At 44.7% G+C, this 20,153-nt stretch overlaps 1 protein-coding gene across 3 annotated transcripts in view; it reads right to left on the reverse strand.

Annotated features, from left to right (window-relative positions):
- Positions 1-438: 438 nt before the first annotated feature.
- LOC144129112 (multidrug resistance-associated protein 1-like) overlaps positions 439-20,153 on the reverse strand; it is a 58,919-nt gene continuing 39,204 nt past the window's right edge. For all 3 annotated transcript variants that reach the window (XM_077663025.1, XM_077663023.1, XM_077663024.1), the window contains exons 23-31: positions 19,941-20,106; positions 18,780-18,979; positions 17,976-18,102; positions 14,767-14,868; positions 10,761-10,907; positions 9,625-9,783; positions 8,922-9,088; positions 5,792-5,986; positions 439-4,111 (exon numbers count right to left, since the gene is read on the reverse strand). In XM_077663025.1, the coding sequence (XP_077519151.1) occupies positions 4,000-4,111; positions 5,792-5,986; positions 8,922-9,088; positions 9,625-9,783; positions 10,761-10,907; positions 14,767-14,868; positions 17,976-18,102; positions 18,780-18,979; positions 19,941-20,106 (1,375 nt within the window). In that variant the 3' untranslated portion in view covers positions 439-3,999. The remainder of the gene's footprint in view (positions 4,112-5,791; positions 5,987-8,921; positions 9,089-9,624; positions 9,784-10,760; positions 10,908-14,766; positions 14,869-17,975; positions 18,103-18,779; positions 18,980-19,940; positions 20,107-20,153) is intronic.

Raw genomic sequence — 20,153 nt, forward strand, 5'->3', positions numbered from 1 at the left:
TGTTGCTCGTTGAAAGGATTCGAGATTGAAAATAGGATGCTGCAGGCACCAGCTGAATTTTAACTCCTGTTGCAACCTATAATCATGTTTCATTTTCAGGCACTTCAGTGAGAAACACATTGAGAGTCATCATGAGAGTTATCACTGCATCATGAGAGTAGAGACCATGCAATTTTCTTCATCTAGTCATGCGTAATACCACTAATTGCAAACTTTTCAGTTACATTTAGTGGTGCCATGCTTACTAAATGCTCCAAGTTGCAATAAGCTGCTTGTGCCTGAAACAGGCTTCGACCCGAGCGATAGGTCCAGGAACCATCAAGCTTTTTGCAGGCATGCATTTTCCACTAAGTGGTCAAAACTCAACTACACCCAAGCCATATAAACAGAGATTTATTGAAAACATTGACTTGCAAGATGCAAGAAAAACAGCAGACCTTTTTATTTTCCTCAAAGCTAGTTTATTTTCTGAAGAAATACACATTCCACTTGGCAGTGAGACTGTGGCATTTGAAATGGTGCCCAACAGCATTTCTTATCAAGGAGCACCCTTGCACAAGCACTCGGGTACATTCTGACCAAGCCGATAAACAGCTGCCATTAAAATCATCCAGAAGTTTTGGTCACTGATGAAAAATGGGTTTAGTGCTAAAACGAGTTGCACAGAAGAGGCCCAAAAGAAATGGAACGTCTTAACTTGCCCTTAGAAGCAGCCGCGAGTCATACTCAAGCACACAGATATATACCAGGTGTCCCAGCTAAATGTAACCAAGCTTTTAAAATACACTGAATGTCCTAGCTGCGTAAAACCAACTGAGGGTTGTTTAGAGTAGCATGACCTAGATGCAGTATTTTTTAGTTCTTCAAATTTAATCAGTTAAGCCTAATTATCTAACTTTTTAATTATTGACTTGAGGCACAACGAGTCAACGGAAAAGTTGTAGATCAATTTGAAAAACAGCTGTCTGAAACGTTTGCACCAAGGTACTGTTTACATAAAGTAGTTTTTTTACCAGCCTTAAGCCATAACTTGCACAAAAAAAAAAAGCTTCCACATGGTGACAGTGCCACTCAATTTCCCAAGACGCGACTTAGAAAACAAAATCCATTTCTTTTTTGAACTGCTCTCCCTGACGAGCCTTTACATGCACACTGGGGCAGAGATGTTAGTCAGCAGCTGGTCATGTCGGCTTTATTTTAGCAAATAAAGCTACACAAATTGTACCATTATGGAAAAAGTGCTGCTAGCCATTTTTTGAGACAATCTACAACTTTCCCATCGACTATTTGTTCCTCACGTCAAAAATTAAAAAAATAGTAATTAGGTTTACCTAATTAACTTTAAAGAATGAAAAAAAAACACTGCAGACTAGGCCACGCGACCCTGAGCAACCTTCAGTTGGTTTCACGGGGCTAGGACACTTTTTTTTAAAAAGCTTGGTTGCATTCAGCTGGGACACCTGGCATGTATTCGACTAGAGATGGCCTGGCTCTGTCACCACTCCAGCAAGATTTATGAATGTATAGGCAAACTTCACAGTAGATGAATGTGTGATAAGGCCAAGCCAACAGAAGCCATAGCCTTCAGCTGACACTATCACAATGTAAAATGTCAAACAGTGCAAAATGGCAAACACTTCAACAAGACTAAGAGCAAGATAAAAAATGGCATGATAGCTAAAAGATCCTACACTGCTTCTGCAATCTTTCCTGCGCCCTATCAGTTTTTGCAGATACATGCTGATATCACGCTGCACTGAGCTGCAAGCCCAGCAGTTTTACAGCTTAAGCTGTTGATAGACAGCCCTTTGTTTCTTTGATAGGCTTGATTTGACAGCATAGATTGTCTGCAGATAAATAGCAGAAACCTCCTCCCTTCGGAAAGCTTCCAAATTCATCCCTTCTAAGTATATATGGCTCCCAAAAATCTATGCAAAATCAACCAGATGGCAACTGAGCAGCTCAACACAGATTGGAGAACGTGGGCCACAGCCACTGCAGTTGGCTGTCGTAGCACAGCTTTCTGCAAAGTCTCGCAAGCAGCGAAGAGCAACTTTTCGTGTGGTACAGTATTGTGCATCTTTATCGTGAAGACTTAATATTTTCCACGCCTCAACCGCTGGATCATTTACGCTGTAAGTGCACACAGGACTTGGGTATTGCGGCAACTTTTGTCTCGTAGTAAGTTTGTCAACAGTACTTACCCGGTTCAGCTGCGCACGATGCAAGCCCGTAATAGTCTGTCTTGAAATCGACAAACCGAAAGCTGCCAACTCTGGGTTTTCGCTGAAAGGCGTTAGTGGCGCCATCTTTTATTTGCATAGGAAAGTGCCATGACGCAAAGGGCGCCAAGGCCAGCATTACAAGCTGCACAGGTCCTTTGATGGCGCCATTGCCGCCCTTATCGGCAATCTGGTGCTGGCGGTTTTCAGTTCGTCGATCTCCGCACAGACGATTACAAGGTTGCATCATTAGCGGCTGAATGAAGTATCATCGTAAAACTTGCTACAAGACAAAACTTGCCACAACATGCAAGCTCTGTGCTCAGTTTTACCGCAAACAAGGCAGCGGTTGAGGCGAGAAAATTTTTTGAAGTCTTTGCAATAAAGATGCACAATACTGTATGCTCCAGGATAGGGCACAGTTGCTTCTTGGATGTCTAGCCACTAAGTTTTGAAGTCCGGAAGCAGAATCTCAAGATTGATTTTAGTCGAGGACATAGAACACATAAACACTACCCCAAACCCCACTCATTCCCCCTACCTCCATATTCTCCCTTCCCCCATGCCAGCCAATGCTGAACATCCACTTTATGGACTGGTAACTGTCCTGTAGTTTTCTGACCTTTCAGTTAAATGGTTGGCACAAGTTTATAATGCCTGTTTACCACGATACTGCACTGGTGGCCTAGTGGTTTGAGCATCCACCTTTTGCGAATGAGGTTCAATCCTCAGCGCTGCATGGTAACCACCAGTTTTTCTGCGGGTACAAGCTGTCACCTGATCTAATTCTTAACTTTCTTGGAGTGAAAAATCTTGAAAAATCTATTTTTTACCCCGCCTCGTGCAGATCAAACACGTTAACCATGGCGCTCTTTGCTCAGCCACCCTTGTGCCAATAAAATCAAATCATCACCACTATTTACTATGTTGTGCATCACAAGAAAAAACAGCCAGTCACATTTTGCAAAGCAAAATGAGAGCAAAGGATATTTCATGACTTCAATACTGCTCAAATTTATGTAAATCTTCTTTTAATACTGAACTTCCATAGTAAAACATAGATCACGTAATAAAAGTAAACAATTAAATAGAAGAGCAGTTGTAGATTTTATGAGAACAAGATTAAAATCAAACAAAATGACAAATTTGAGTTAAACAACAGCCTAACTACAAGTATAATAATTATACTTGTAGTTATTATGTTTATACTATACTATCATACTTATTATCTCATTAGTTATTATACTTACAAGTAATAGCGGTCAGAAAGCCAATGAGATATTCAGATTATTGCACTGCAGTTTTATAGACAACATTTCCAAGGTCTGTGAGCTTAATCGAGAAAATAATTATTCCACCTAATTGCAGAATAAGTATCAGGAATTAAATCTTAGTACTTTGTGCCAACTTTACTTCATACTTTGTACCAGCTTTCTAAAATAAAAAGTGCAGAAGATTCCTGCCGATAAAATTCAAGACTTGAGTAAAAGACTCAGTCCCTCGCTTGCACTATAATACAGATGGACATAAGTTGCAACAAGTTAAAAGGTACAAAAAATTAGATAAGAAATAAATCTTATGTGACATGCCTAGCGTACGCACTTTAACATACATTCCTAGCCGTGCACAAGATCGACATATCCCTCACAGTTTGCAGTATTGCACCTCAAGTAAAAAGCAGCTCAAGGCACACGCTATGGCCTCTTAGGTTGTACACATCACGATCGCAAGCTCCGCTGTTGACTGTAGCGAACAAAAAATGAAGCTAGTAATGCTGTCATGCAAGGCCAGCATCTCTTGCCATGCCAAGAAAGAGGCCATCTTCTTTCTTAAGCAGCTCACTGGGAGAGCCTTCTTCCACTATTTCTCCGGCAGAGAGTACCAGAATCCTGCACAGTTAAAAAAGAAAAAAAAGTTAGAAATTATCCTTGAAAACATGACTAACTTTCAAATTGACCACACCCTTACATTAAAAAAGGAATTTTTTAATGCAGCCTGACAGGAATATAAAGCCCAGACATGCTGCATGCTGCACGACTTTGCATGTAAGAAGCACATAAGCACATAGGCAGAATTCCATACAGGATTCCTGAAACTGATCAATGTGTAAACCGTCATTTCAATGTCGCTCTGCATGGCTATGGTACTATGCCACTAGCTGCAAGGTTGCATGTTAAATACTTGGCCATGGTGGCAGTATGCAGAAAATGCAAAAAAAGTCATTTGCTAAAGCTTCGATGCAGAGCAAAAAATTCCCAGGCATTCCGAATTGAGGGCCCCCCATAAGGTGCCTATCACAGCTCAGGTGGTGGCTTTGGGACATAAAAATTACTGGAACTTTTTCTATCTTTTTTCTTTCCTTCATCATTTAATTGTTAATTTTTCAGACAGTCATTTGAGCAAAAAGAAAAAAGGAACACCTGCACTATACTCTGGAATGAACTCTTGGTAGCTCACCTGCAATGCTGCTGAAGATGTTTTACACAAAATGCAAACGGCCGTAGACACCATGAAATGGAAATACGTGCAGTGTGCATGCAGCACAAAACTGCAGTCAGACAGTATTTAATCAATCAAATGACCAGCATAAGCAAGAGCATGTTAACCTTGTAGGCAGTAGCCACATCTAGTGGTAGATCTAAGAGCCAGCATGGTTGCACGCTCACATGACTCATAATTGTGCAGGTGTTCTCGGCTCTAAGCTAGCCCCATTAAAAGCTGGCCTCCCACAATAACACACTAATCCAAGCTTACCCAAAGCTTTGAACACACACTGAGAAATGCTGTAAAAAAAAAAATCTGTGGGGGCACATGAAAATGCTGTTTCTCTCCACGAGACAGCATGGTGCCACTCAGGTGCAATGATGAATGCACTCTTGCTCCTCCACTAGTTTCACCATGAAGCCTCCATGACACACCGGAAACTTAGGTACATGGAAAAGTGGGGGGGAGGCAAATTTGTTTCATTAACGGAAGGAACGACCACTAATCTAGCAGGGCAAGACAAAAGGTAAGGAGACCCTCTCCTTAACCTCAGCTTCTTCTACCCTGCCCCAAAGGCAGCCATAGGTCAAACTACAACGCAGTGGGCTTCCTTCTTTATACTACTCATTAAGCGAATGTTCACCCTACTAGTACTATTTTTACGCCAGGGTAGTAAGTGCACTTCTAACATGTCGTATGTTTGCCTATTTCACCTAAACTTGCCATGGCAGTGATATGCTGTGCCACAGCCTGGGGACACTCATTTTCACATGAGCTATGCCTGCACAAGGCGGGCATAGAAGGTTGCCTTCCAGATCGGCCATGAACAGAGTGACTGGATAACTGAAGAGAAAACAAGTGACGACTTTCTAAAAACATCATCAAAATAATCTTTCGGAAGGCTGCTCTTGCAATGTGCTACGAACAAGATCAGAACTGAAATAACAAAAACTCAGCTGCTCAAACTATTCTGCCACCTTGACACGTGTGGAAGCTCGGAGCTTTTCCTCTTCACTACCAAATGAAAGCCGCCTCTGGGCAAAAAATGAACCGAGCACCACCAGTGCAGAAATGTGCTTGCTCACCTATCACAATCCATAATTGTGTGCAGCCTGTGGGCAATGGTGATGACTGTTGTGTCCCTAAACTCCCGATGAATGGTTTCTTTAACCAGATGGTCTGTGGCCAGGTCCACAGACGAAGTTGCTTCGTCCAGCACAAGTACTTTGCACTTGCGCAAAAGAGCACGAGTGAGGCACACCAGCTGCTTCTGGCCAGCACTGCATGCAGGTTGAAAATGCACACTCACCATAAACTAATGAACAAAGCAAAACAAGTCTTTCTATGCAAGGCACATCACATGCGTGCAACATAAAGACGTCAAACATGTTGCCCTGCACAGTACACCATACCACTGGCAAAGAAAAAGAAAAATTTATTTCAGTACCTTTCAAATACGTAGTGTCTGTCAAATGACCTTAAAGCTTTATACTGCTATATATAAGCACCTTGAACAAGTGCCAATTTAAATGTCAATGAGGTAGACTATACCCAGAGCAACAGTCTGGCAGACCTAAAAACAAGCGTGCAGAAGACAAGGAACAGTCGTTAAGCATGTAATAAGATTATCCAAACAGAAGAAAGCCTCACAACCACACTTTAGCAGCTTATCTGCACAGAGGCCCATCTCGAGAGGCCCATCTCCACCCAAAATTGACATCAATTTTGCGACTCCCTACATGCAAGCGAGTCATCCATACACGCCTGCAAAACTATACTGAAGATCATAATCTCTTTCCTCCTTTTATGCTCGGCTTTCGAACACGTCTTACAACGCAAGACGCCTTTCTTCTTATCAAACACGAAGTCCTCACGGGGATACCTCCTAGCGGAGAGCACCTTCCAACACTTGACATATGGGTGCCTTCGACAACATTTCCCATTCTGCAATCCTAGAAGGTCTAGATCAGACACACTGTGGATAGGGTGGTTCTCCACCTTCCTCACTGCCTGCAAAGCCATCACAGGTATCGGATCTACTAGATCGTCTCCCTTCCAAACACCTGACAAGGGCACTCCACAAGGTGCTGTCCTATCACCACTACTATTCAATATAGCCATGGCCCCCCTCGCCCACAAGCTCTCTACACTCTCCGTCATCGGATATACCATCTATGCGGATGACATCACCATCTGGTCAACCCGAGGATCCCTCGCCGCCAAAGAGCTAGTTTTACAAACAGCCATCGGTGTGGTCGAGCATTCTGCTCAGACCGGCGGTATGCAGTGCGCACCGGACAAATCGGAAATCATCCGTTTTCATGGTCCCCGCTATCGTTCACCCGGCCCAATCATGCTCAAAATTCACAACCACCCTACAGAAGAAAAATCACTCATCCGAGTGCTTGGCCTCTGGGTCCAGCATGACGGCAAGCCCACCCACACCATCGCCACTCTACGCACGTCTGTGCTCAATATCGCACGTTTGGTACGACACATCGCTGGACATCGCAAGGGCCTATGCGAGGATGACACCATCCGCCTCGTCACGGCCCTGGCCATGAGTTGAACCCAGTATGGTCTCCCATACCACAATGTTGATTGCACCGCCGAGAGTAGGATCAATATCCTTATCCGTACCCACTTTAAAACATCCACCACTAGACTGCTTGCACTTGGGATTCACAACACGTTTGCGGAAATCCAGGAGGCTGTTCTGAACCCAAAACAGACTCGTCTCCTCACCACCTCGGCAGGTAGGGTCATCCTTTCAAGGATAGGTGACCTGCAAGCCACCAGGACCATGACCCTGACCGGAGCTCTTCCAAATGTTGTCCGCCCAAGCCTTTAAATGGACCCCATCCCTCGCCATATGAACCAGGAGTCACAGGCCCCGCGCTGTCAAGCCCGTCTTCGCAGCCCCCGTAGGCCAAGACACCTTGGCTATGTATGTGGATGTGGCTTCCTATGCACAGCTCCACGGATATGCTTGCGCTGCTGTCAATCACAGCAACACCCCTTTTCTTGGGGCGTCCTTCATGGCACAGGATCCGGCAGCCGCAAAAGCCATTGCAATATCCATCACCATCAAAATGATCGACATGCAACACCACGGCACTCACATTCTTACAGACTCCCAAGCCGCCTGCAGAACCTATACAAGTGGACGTGTCCCGCGCACGGCTCTCCTCATACTGGGCGGCCATCTCCAGTATGATCACGTCATCACCTGGGTCCCAGGACACGCAGGTCTCGATGGCAATATTACTGTAGATGCCCTAGCTCGAGATTACACCAACCGAGTGGAGCACACCGACTACTTTCTACCCCCTCTCAACCCATTTTTCAACCCGCCTAGATATCCTCCACCCAAATAGGCGTCTCTACCCCCCGTCAAATAAGAAACTTTCCCCGGAGGACTCCTACCACCATCCAAACACTTACATTCCCCAATCTTCGCCACCTACACCGCATTCACCCAACATTATACGCAGATACATGTCCTTGTTGTGGCGAAATTCCCACATTCACGCACATTACATGGACATGCTCAGATAAACCGAACCACTTACAGCTGCACAACGCGGCGCTGGAGCAGTGGGAGGTGACGCTGGCCAGCGGCACCCTGGAAGACCAGGAGGTGCTAGTCGCCATCGCCAAAGTGTCGGCGGAAGCCACTGGAGCCTTGGACAGAGGACCCCACCCACAATCCGCTCCGGCCTTCTTTTTTACAATTAAATGCTTATTCTCTCTCCCTCTCCTGGTTACAACAAACGATGGTGTTTGTTGGCTCGTAGAAAACCACCTCTACGATCACGGCACAGAGCTCCCAGATCTTTCTCTTGCGCAAATAAATGGCAGTGATAGATTTAGCCTACTGCCCCCTCCACTGAAGTGCCAGCTGCTAGGCCTACACAGGCCAGGCACATTTGCGAAGCATTTCTATGGACCAGCAGGCTAATACAACAGTTCATTCCTTTCAGTTACAAAATACTACAATGACAGCGCTATTCATCCAGGAGAAATATCCTCTACATGGCTACTGCTTTCACATATAGTATCATATAAGCTGGCAAACATTTCTCACACAAGTGACAAGTAGTTGATAGCTAATTGTCCATCAAGCAAAGTTACTATGTGCCTAAAATAAATTCATGCAAATGATGTGCCAGCACACTAAAAACAAAGAAAAGTGGCACTGGAGTTCAAGCTCACCTTAGATTCTCACCACCCTCAAGAACTTCATAGTCCAGGCCAGCATCCTGGGTGGCAACAAACTCCTTGAGGTGTGCTTGCTCCAGAGCCTGCCACAGGGCTTCATCCGAGTACTCCGCACAAGGATCCAAATTCCACCGCAGGGTCCCCGCAAACAGTACTGGATCCTGCAAAGCACGACAGGCTAGCCATGACACTGGGCTGGATACCTACACAAAGTTTGGCAACTGGCTTGTGGCTTCAAATTTACATCCTTCACCCGCCACAAATAAAAGCAGCTGAGATAGAGCCATTATTCATCTGTTGACAGTGATGGCTAGGAAATGCTTGTAGCTCTATTCACCTCTAGCATAGCAAACTTTTGTACAAATCAGTTACCATGTGATCAAAGAGGCCAGGTTTTTTAACCTGCTTCTCAGCTCCCATGCACTGATGACGGTTCTCTCTTTATCATGAGCAAGACCAGTGATGTCATGTCTTTTGCAAGTGTTGATCAACACTTGCAGATCACTATGGGTCTGAAAGTATTTGTCTTTATCAGCCCAACCCTCTCCTCTTCACATGATCCCACAAGTACACATGATCATGATCCCACAAGTGTGGAATGACTGGGTACGTGTGAAAGGCCAATTCTTCCCACGTGATGTCCAGCAGGAGCTTAGCCAAGCAAAAGCAGGTGTGCTCTTTGTGCATGCTCGCCAACCTGGGGGATGATGGTCATCTTGGACCGTAGATCGTGCAGACCAATCTTGGCAATGTCCACAGAGTCCACGTCTATAGTGCCAGTCTTGGGTTCAATGATTCGAAAGAGAGCCAGTGCTAGTGTGGATTTTCCAGCGCCTGTCCTGCCAACAAGCCCAATCTGAAAACATCCAGAAATATTCTCAGTGTTAGGCTACCCTTTTCTCTGCTCTGCTTTCACATAAGCAAAAAGATTATAAAATTAAGGTTTTGGAGTATGGTCTGCATAAGGATTGGCATTAATTTATTCATTACAGGTTCCCCTCATTATTCTAAATCCTAGGCAGATCACCACTTGACAAGGATCTAGCATTCAGCTGCTTAAAAGTCAAAGGTATCCAGTACAGGATTTTGGCCAGTAAACACTGCAATCTTAGTTTAATTTGACTGAATGATTATAAGTTAAAGAGAACATAATAAAACAAAGCACGGAATTATTTCAAATTCAAACATATTTGTTGGAAACTGTGCCAACTATGACTTCCAGCTTACAGCCATGCATGCAATTTCGCAGTAGTGTTCAATAAAATGGAGAACAGGGCATTAAATATGGTAACTTCTGAATTGCACCTTTAAATATGAAAAAAAAAAGCGTACCATTACACTATTTTATACACGTTCTCCTCAGATTAAATGACAGCACCTTCTCAATCCACCAGTCTTGAAAATTCGTCAAACTTTTCGTACTTGTGTTATGCAGCAGAGCACCAGAGCTACTGAAATTCACTAACCACAGCTTGATGCTTTCAGGGCTTTTAACGTAACCTAAAAGAGCGAAATGGTCTGCTAACTCACATAAATGATGTCATTAATGATTTACCAAACAAAAGAAACGTGTACTTGACCTGTTCTGCAGATGATATATAACAATGCTTATGGCAACGTAAGCCAGACTACACTGGCATAAAGCTGTGCTTCAACTTATGAGTAAGCTACTGGAGAACTTTAAGCTAAACATTGAAATTGGAAGAATAAGAATTGTTTGTGTTCGAGCTAGTTTGTTTAACACTGTAAGCATTACAAATGAATTTACTATTAATGGTCATAACAAGCATCTTTACCACACACTACACAGTAAGCAACAAAACTAGGTCCGACCTTCTGGCCGTCATATGCTTCGATGTTGATTCCTTTGAGGACCATCTCAAGATCATCCCTGTAAGCTGCACTGTAGTTGGAGTAAACGACATCCCCTCTAGATGGCCACTCAGCAGCAGGCTGCGTCTCTGTATTTCTCCATGGAGCCTGCACTCAGCAAAAAAAAACACCAAATGGCCACACAGTCAACTGGGATGATACGCGCTGGCTGAAGTAATGTGAGAGTGGTTAGAAGCACACAGGCCAGGCAGTGTGGTACCCAAGGCACAACTCTCAACAAACTTCTCTGCCTCAATAATGGTTCACCTGCACAACAAACCTGGGGCACATGCGCACATGTGGACATACCGAGAAGAAAACACCTCTGCGAACAGAGAAATGAAACCAACCTCCTTTACTATAGTCTAATATGTAAGCACCCTACTAAGCCCAAAAGTAGCTACATCACTTCAATACTCCCGCAGCAATGGGAGAATGAAGTTCTTGCTTTCCTGAAATCCATCTGCCAGCCGAATACCAACAGTGAAAGAACACCAAAGAAAAAAAAGGCGGGGGGGGGGGGGGGGGGGGAGAGAGAGAGAGAGAGAGAGAGAGAGAGAGAGAGAGAGAGAGAGAGCAGCCGTGCAGCTTAGCAACTAAAAGTTGTCTGGTTTTAGTAACAGTGCTAACACTGAAGTCACTGAAGCAAAATTGCAAGCAGCTAATGCTTATAAAATGTTCTCAAGAAGGAAATAAGTTTGCATACAGCAGCAGCAAAAAAAGGGATACAGAGAAGAACACACCTAGACTTTGCCATGGTTCCTTTTTTTCACTGAGGCATAAAAGGTGTGAAGCTGAATCTGAAAGTGATTTGCTTTTCCCTCCACACCTCACGATCACTGTGCCATTAGCGTCACCGCCTCACTGCTTACCTCTGACATTTACTAAGAAGTCACTAGTTTAACGCTTCGCACATAATGCAACAATAGAAGTGTAACTTGCTTTTGTTTTGTTTAGGAAACTAAACATCATAGCTATAAAGGCTCTTCTTGGTTAAAGAGGTGAGCTGTCGCACTAACTTGCAGACTGGCAATTTTCACAACCTTAAGGGGGCACTTCAGTTGATTCAATATGACGCCGTTATGGAGCATTGCTTCTGGGGTCAGTGCAGATGGAATCTTGCTTGTTTTAAAACTTCACGATAAACCCACACTTGTTCACTTGTGAGCCAACATCATATGAGGCAAACAGTCTTTTGTTTTTCAAGGGTGCAAGGAAATAAATGAGAGACAAGGAAGACATCGCTGTCTGGCATTTGAAAACATCTGTTGTGAAAGCAAAGTATTAAAAGGGATCACTGATGTGTGCAATGAAGAGAATTTAAAATCGATGAAATTGGTGATGAAAGCTCTTGTACGCGTGAATGACAAAACCAAAAGCGCAATTCTTTCGCATCTAGCATTACAGGGAAGCAAGACCCAGCGAATGTCATTCTGGTGCTGCAGAAAACGAGCAAGCTTACCAATCACAGCCACTTCGGTTTTAATTCATTAGCTGTGCTCTTTTCATTTTTTTCATGCTCATAAATTTTATAAACTGCATGCCACTTTCAACACAAACAAATTTATAGTCGTGTGTAAACATAGAAATTCAGACCAATGAGGGTACCTTTTTCAGCATACTGTGTTCTCAGCAAAATTTACCATGCCATGTGCTTTCAGTTTGTTCCTAAACAGTAAATAGAAGGCAGGAAACAAATGTTAGGCTGCTACAGCACAATTATTTGCGCCCAATTCTGCACAATTCTTGCCATCCACTCATTTGACTGACTGATTCCAGTGAGAGTACGTGCATAGAGTAATAACGAAGTGCACAAAGAATAAGAATGAAATGAAATTTGAATGCAATTGTTATAGTATCACCCTTCCCCCTAGCAGTGGATAACAAAGCAATATATTACCATACTCACATGCCATTATAAGGCCTGCCATTACAGTCACAGTCATCAACAAAACTAATTGCACTTGAAATGTTCCCGTTAGTCATGCGTGCAGTCATGCATACTTGGTAGTTAACATATAGCAGCTCGCATTTACATAGGCTTTTTTAGCCCAGGCAGATTAGCTTTTTTAGAAATATGGGTTTGGTGCCTGAGAACTTCAACAATGGAAACATCCAATGCGCTCATGCAAAGAGACACGTACTGGCTCTTCTACCTCGACAATGTGCAAACGTCCATGTAATCACTCTCCTAATACATATGCTTATATAACAAAACTCTGACTGCAGTTTCTGAATGTGGTGACGAACCACAGAGGCAATGGAGCGAACAACATGGTTCCACATGCACAGATCCTTCTTGGACTAGTCTGCAATGCCACCACAGTGTAGATTTGATTTCATAAAAACTGCCACTACCATCAACAAGTTTCCCACGGCAGCCATACCAACTGTCCCATGTCTATGATGATCAATTTTTATGGTGCAAGGGCAACTGTGGCCAAAGAGCGCCACGGCACAAGGTTTTTTTTTTTCTTCTACTCAAGTTGGGGTAAAAGACCCATTTCCCAAGCATTTCACCCAAAAGAAGCCGAGCACCAGGCAGGAAAAGGTTTGTACCCATTGTATAACCGGTGGGTACCTGGCGCCAATGGGGATCGAACCCTTCACCTCCCGCATGCGAGGTTGATGCTCAAACCACTAGGCCATCGCTGCGGTACAACTATGTCTACCCGGCTTTGTCAAAGGTTCACTTCCACTAAAATCTTCCTAGTGCTGGAAGCCAGTTACGTCCAGCGGTCAGGCATAGCATTGAACGTAGGTATGCTACACCTATCACCTCCCGCATGCGAGGTTGATGCTCAAACCACTAGGCCACCGCTGCGGTACAACTATGTCTACCCGGCTTTGTCAAAGGTTCACTTCCACTAAAATCTTCCTAGTGCTGGAAGCCAGTTACGTCCAGCAGTCAGGCATAGCAGTTGAACGTAGTAGGTACGCTACACCTATCACCAAAGCTCAGTGGAGCATATAGCCTACCATTAGAGTGGTTCATTACTAAGAGAATCTACTTTCATGCAGCGCTTTTTGTGCATGAACTATCAATATGGAATTACATGAACGATGTATTATACTTTAAGCAATGTGTCAAAGTGGAGGTTCAATGCTTGTGCAGGCTGCATCTCCAAGAGGCATGCCGGCTGTCAAAGATTCTGGAATGCAATGTAGTCGAAGAAATCACACTTCTTTGCATCCAGGGCACACTGCTTGAAATTTATCAGTGCATTAAGTAATTTGCACACTCAGAATTAGGCTTCATATATTTATTCCAGGGTGTGTGTAAATACAGTGATGAAATTGAATTTTTTTCTAACATTGCATTTCATAATCTTTTTGACAGCAGGTGTATATAGTATATAAAAGTTAAATGACAGCCTTCCCCTATAATGATGCTGATGTTTTGTTAATTGCATCAGTACACTAAGCATCACTGCACTCATCATCTACATATATTCATCATAATGAAGCCCCCATGGTGGCTCAGTGATTATGGTAGTTGGCTGCTGACCTGAAAGATGCGGGTTCTATCCCGGCCACGGCGGTTGCATTTCGATGGAGGCAAAATCCTAGACGTTCGTTTACTGTCAGTGCACGAAAAACAACTCCGGATGGTTGAAATTATCCGGAGCCCCCCACTACAGTGTCCCTCATGGCCTCACTTTGAGACGTCAAACTCCATAAACTATAAACCAAGGCATCTCAATGCTGCCACTGCTTTCAACCAAATCAGTAATTACAGTTGCCACATAGTCTCCTGGCTCCGAGCACTTACATCTGCTGCAGCAAGAAATCCAATGAATCAAATGAACCAAACCAGCAGTTTTTTCTGTCTTCTAAGAAAGATCCTCTTGTCTTCTATTGGGTTTACTGTCAACGTCCTTCATGGAACTACTCACTGTGATGTCACGAAGCATCAAGGTTTCTTCTACACACTGACAATGATATGAAGAATAGTTCATGCACACACCTCTTCAGCAAGTCCAATGTATTCCTTGATCCTCTCCACTGCAACCAAGCTAGTCTCGAGCAGGGCAAACATTCGGAATGTGTACGATGCCGCATTTGACACCTGTAATGAATAGCACATCATTATGGCGCTCATCATGCGAAGTCAAAGGTACAACAAAACCACTGTATACATTTACCGTAGTTATACTATTGTAAGTCGTCTCGAATGTAAGTCGACCCCCCCAAATCACATTTCCAAAAAATAAAAAAACTTTCGAGGTTGTTAAAGCTTTGCCTTGAGTAGTTAAACGCGATAGCATTATCCAGCAGCCTCCGTTTGTCGCCAGCGCTATCGGCTGCCACGCGCGGGCGTGCCCGTGGGCACATTCCAAAACGAAAATGTATTAGTCACCGGACTACTTGTCCACACTTCCGTCATCGTCCTCACTACCACTGCCGTCGTGATTGCTGCTGCGGTCCCACAGCACTTCATTCGAACGTCGTCGCCCAGCGAAATCCCGCATTTCGCAAACAGCCACATGCGTGGAACAGCTGAAAATTTTCCTCGCTGCAGCTGCCACACCTGTATCACCCGTTGCGAACGTCGAACTTGAGGCCCGGTGCACGGCTGTCCGTTTCTTCGGCAAAAAAAATGGCAGCCATCTTGAATGTAGCCGTGAACTAGTGCCGGTCGCTTGCCGGACCTGGAGCACAAATGGTGACTGACGAAGCACTACATTAAAAACTTGTGAAACGCGGTTGGCAGTAGTCAAATGCATCAGAGCCAAAGAGAAACTACGCGTGAATGGCGTCGGCTCTTCCATCGGCTACCAACAGTCCCCGGCACAACTGCCGTTTCCAAAAGGGGGTGTTGCCTGGATTGGAACTGTGGCCCTTCCATAAACTATCAACGCTCCCTTGAGCACCGAGCATGCATTTGAAAGTAAAAAGACAACTTGTTGGATGCTTGAGCTTCCCGTAGAATGCGATTGCGTTATCGGGCCGCCGCCGCTTATCAGCAACCGCAGTCAGCTAGGCCACGTGTGTGGGGTGCCAGTTTGCTGCTTATCGATAGCTGCCATCGGCCGGTACCGCCTGCGTGCGTGGGGAGGGTGTGCCAGTTTTGCGCGTTGACGTAGCAGCTGCTCAAGGCCAGCACCAAGAGCGATGCGACGGAGCCGTGCAGCAAAGATGCAACCACGCTGTAGCATGCCTGATATTTCGATTTTCTTGTTTTTACTTATAGTGCGATGTTTTCGTTTCGATTGTAAGTTGACCCCCCCACTTCGGATTTTCAAATTTTAATAAATAGGTCGACTTACAATTAATCGTGTAAATATGGTATGTAAGGGCTGCACTCATGTAGAGGCCTCCTCCCACCAACTTGGCAGCTGATAATTTGGAAAAAAAAATTCAGTGGAGACACTTAACAATGCTTTGTGTAGGAATGCGAAAGCATTACTGTCCCCGGGTGCATGGACACCCACCCACACGTACATGCGCACATATGACACCACTCAGAACACTGTAGGATGAAAGGATGCATCGGAATTAATACAAAAATTGTTTTTTTGGTGCAGTAACAGTCTGGCATCTTGGTAGACACCTCAACCGCACCTTAAGGGAGGAGGTAAAGAGCCTGGGAAGCAGGCACGTGTCCAAGGGGGTCGGGGCCTCGAGGCACAAAACTGGCATCCCCTTCCCGTGCGCGGTGGCCGTCGATAAGCAGCAAACCACCCCCACCCTTCCGCTCCCAACACGTGGCTGCAGATCAGCGGCCGCCCGATAATTCATTCACGTTCTAATATTCATCTTTTTTTTTTACTTTCTACTGCGCACTTGGCGCTCAAGGGAGCGTCGATAGCTGATGGAAAGGTCACTGTTTCAAGCGCAGCAGCACCGCTACTTGGAACAGCAGCGGCGCCAGGGAGTGTCGATAGCCGATGGAAGAGCCGACGCCGCTCAAGCGTAGTTTCTCTTTGGCTCTTAAGCATTTGACTACTGCTGGCCATGTTTGACAATTTTAAAGTAGTGCTTCTTTAGTTGTCATTTGTGCTCCAGGTCCAGTAAGCAACCAGCGCTCGCTCGTTCACAGGTAGATTCAAGATTGCTGTCATTCTTTACGCCGAAGAAACGAACAACTGCGTGCGGGGCGCAAGTTCGACGTTCACAACGGGTGATACAGGTGTGGCAGCTGCAGCGAGGCAAAATTTTCAGCTGTTCCACGCGATGTCGTGATCTGGCTGTTTGCGAAGTGCGGTATTTCGCTAAACAACGATGTTAGAATGGCGTGCTGTGGGACCGCAGCAGCGATCACGATGGCAGTGCTAGTTGGATGATGGCGCAAGTGTGGACAAGTAGTCCAGTGACTAATGCATTTTCCTTCTGGAATGTGCCCACGGGCACGCTCGCGTGTGGCAGCGGATAGCCGCTGGTGATAAGCGGCGGCCACAGGACAATGCTATCGCGTTCTATTATTAAATGCCAAGCTTAAACAACTTCCAAGTTTTTTTTTTTTTTTTTCTGAAATGTGATATGGGAAAGTTGACTAACATTCGAGTCGACTTACAGTCGTGTAAATACGGTATTCTCTACTCTCTCAACACCTCCATGAATCACCATTACTAAATTACACACACACGTATGCATCAGGCGCTTCACAATTACAGTTGAACGCTGCCATAATGAAATGGTTCATTACAAAGTATTGGATATAACGAAATAATAGCCATTTCCCGCTAGGCTTTAATTAGGTAGGTTGGCTCTACCACATGACAGTAATGTGGCAAGGAAAATGAGTACTACAAGAGACTGAAGGCTACCCTCAAGCACACCTCACGTTCCTCTTGTCACACAGTTTCATAGTGTTAGCGCTGCCAGCTGGTGGCCGAGGCCGCGCAGCTGACCTGTCCGTTTCTGCGCGTGACACACTGTCGAAGACACGATTATGAGTAGTGCCATTTGCAGGAGCACAGCGCGCTGTTCGATATTTCAAATGACTGCCGAAATTGGAGTTCGATATACCACATAACCTTCCTATGCCTTTACACATGGTTTTCATGGGATAATCTGTGCATCTGATATAGCCAGTGATTTGAAATATCCGGGCTCGGCTGTATTACCACTTCAGTTGCCATGGCAAGATTCTCATTAAGAAACAGGGGTGCAGCCTTTAAAGGTGCAGCCTTTAAAGATACAAGTCAATTCAAAACGAGAGGTATTACTCACCTCCAGTGTGTAGGACAGCACAAGGCCCACCATGCCAGGGCTAAGTGAGCCCCTCCCAGTGACGGTCAACAACGATGCACCCAGGGACACCACAAGTGCCAAGGTGTTGGCAATGACCAGCCTGCAGCTGTTTGAAACACAAGCAATTTCCTCACTCATGACATCGAAATTTATCACACCATACAGTTCTTGTGCAGGGCCAAAAACCAATAACAATAATAATAATATTATTTCCATCACTGTATGTTGATGGAGGGGGTGGGAATAAAAGTGACTGACGCTTGACAAAGTTCTCACCCCCTTTACAGCAAGTGAGCATTGGCATGCGACGGCACTTCTGTCATGATAGCAAACAAACAAGTTGACTGAAACCTGAGCACGAAAAAGCAGTTCGCTTAGGAAAAGAAAACACATATCAAAACAACAACAATCAATGAAACTAAAATAACGCTTGTAAGACACTTATTGTACAAGGAAACGTTTACACATGCATAATGAATAGACACTAAAACAGGAAAGTTTCGCGGAGAAAGAAGTAGAGGAGGTTAGCGTAGCTAATGCTGTCCATGTCACGTTTATATTCGCATCGACTAGTTTATTGAGCAGTAGTGGAAGTTGAAATGCAACCATTTGCCCTTTAAAATCAAGAAAGCACGCTGTAGGCTCAACAAATGAGCTTATCTTCTGCACTTCATGTGGACTGCCATCCTGCACCATGCTTTCAATGTGTGAGAAGACCGCTGGCTAAAGCGCAAAGAAAAAAAAAAAAAACGTGCACAAGTGAATGATGCAAGCATCTCTCACCAGTCCAGGGCCAGGGAATGGTAGCAGCAGTTAATGTTGTTGTCCACGTGACGCTCCAGTGTGTTGATGAACTGCTTGGTGGCACCGAAAGCTCGAACTGATACCACACCAGCGATGGACTCACTGATGTGTGAGAGGATGGGAGAACGTGTAACTGACCTTAGTCGCTGGACGTGCCGAAATGCTGGCAGCGACACTATCTGCACAGAAGGCAAAAGAGAGAAGCCAATTTTTTTTCATGCGATATCAATGAGGTTTCTGGATTCCTCAATCCTACATGCATTGTTTGTTTTTATGCTGTTGCCTTTAAGACATAGCAACATAGTAAAACTCTGTTGCAAAAGATTGGTACTGACTGACTGAAAGATCAATTGCATTGATTATTTTTACATGCCAAAGCAACACTGTCAGAGATAAGGAATGTCACAGTAAAGAGCTCTAGGCTATTTCAATGACCTAGAGTTCTAACATACATGCGCTGACATGTACATGGCCGTTTATGCAATTTACCTTTATTCAAATGCACGCACTTCAGTCAGCAACGAACCTGTGACCTGAATACCACAGCCACTGATCCACTGCGGCAGGCATGAGAGCTTGCTTACACACGGCAAAAATGAGATAAAAGTCCCCTTTAAAGGCCGATTGAAATTTACATACAGAAACTCCCTCCAAGACACACACGATGAGACTTTGCTCCATAAAAGAAAAGCAGAAATATCAAGTTGTGTGTGTGCGGTGATTGTGATGGCCCCTCACTCCTGATAATATTTCAGAAAGAAAATAAGTCAAGAAGGTGGGTGCCAACAGGCCCTGATCAGATTCTAGCCGTAGCAGCCACATTTCGAACAAAAAAAAATGCGAAAACACCTGAGTGCTGTGCAATGCCAGTGCAAGGTAAAGAACCTCAGGTGGTCAAAAGTTAATCTGGACCCTTTGCTGTAGCACTCTCTCTCTCTTCCTCCTTTCACCCTGTCGTTTATCATTTTTTCTTTCATGGCACTACTCCGGTGCCTACTGTGAGTGAGACAGTTACTGCCCCTTTCCTATCCTCATAGCCTCCCTACTAACACGACCATATTTTGACTATGTTTAAAGGCCCACATAACATATAACAGAAAGGCAAGAGATGCGCAGCAACCACAAACTGTGGATCCTCACCGTAATGCTTGCAAAAAGGCACACCGCAATTATGACCACAATCGTGAAGTAAGGCGACATGATGCAGATGAGGATGAGCAGCTGCATTCCCCAGACAATGTTGCACATCGTCAGGTTTGCATTGATCGGCACCTCCTTGTCGACCGACTCAATGTCACGGCTGAACCTACGAGGCAGAGCAGCACAATGAGCTGATTTCACTCAGTGTTTGCA

Source organism: Amblyomma americanum, chromosome 4, assembly GCF_052857255.1.
Source record: "Amblyomma americanum isolate KBUSLIRL-KWMA chromosome 4, ASM5285725v1, whole genome shotgun sequence".
Classification (NCBI taxonomy): Eukaryota; Metazoa; Arthropoda; class Arachnida; order Ixodida; family Ixodidae; genus Amblyomma; species Amblyomma americanum.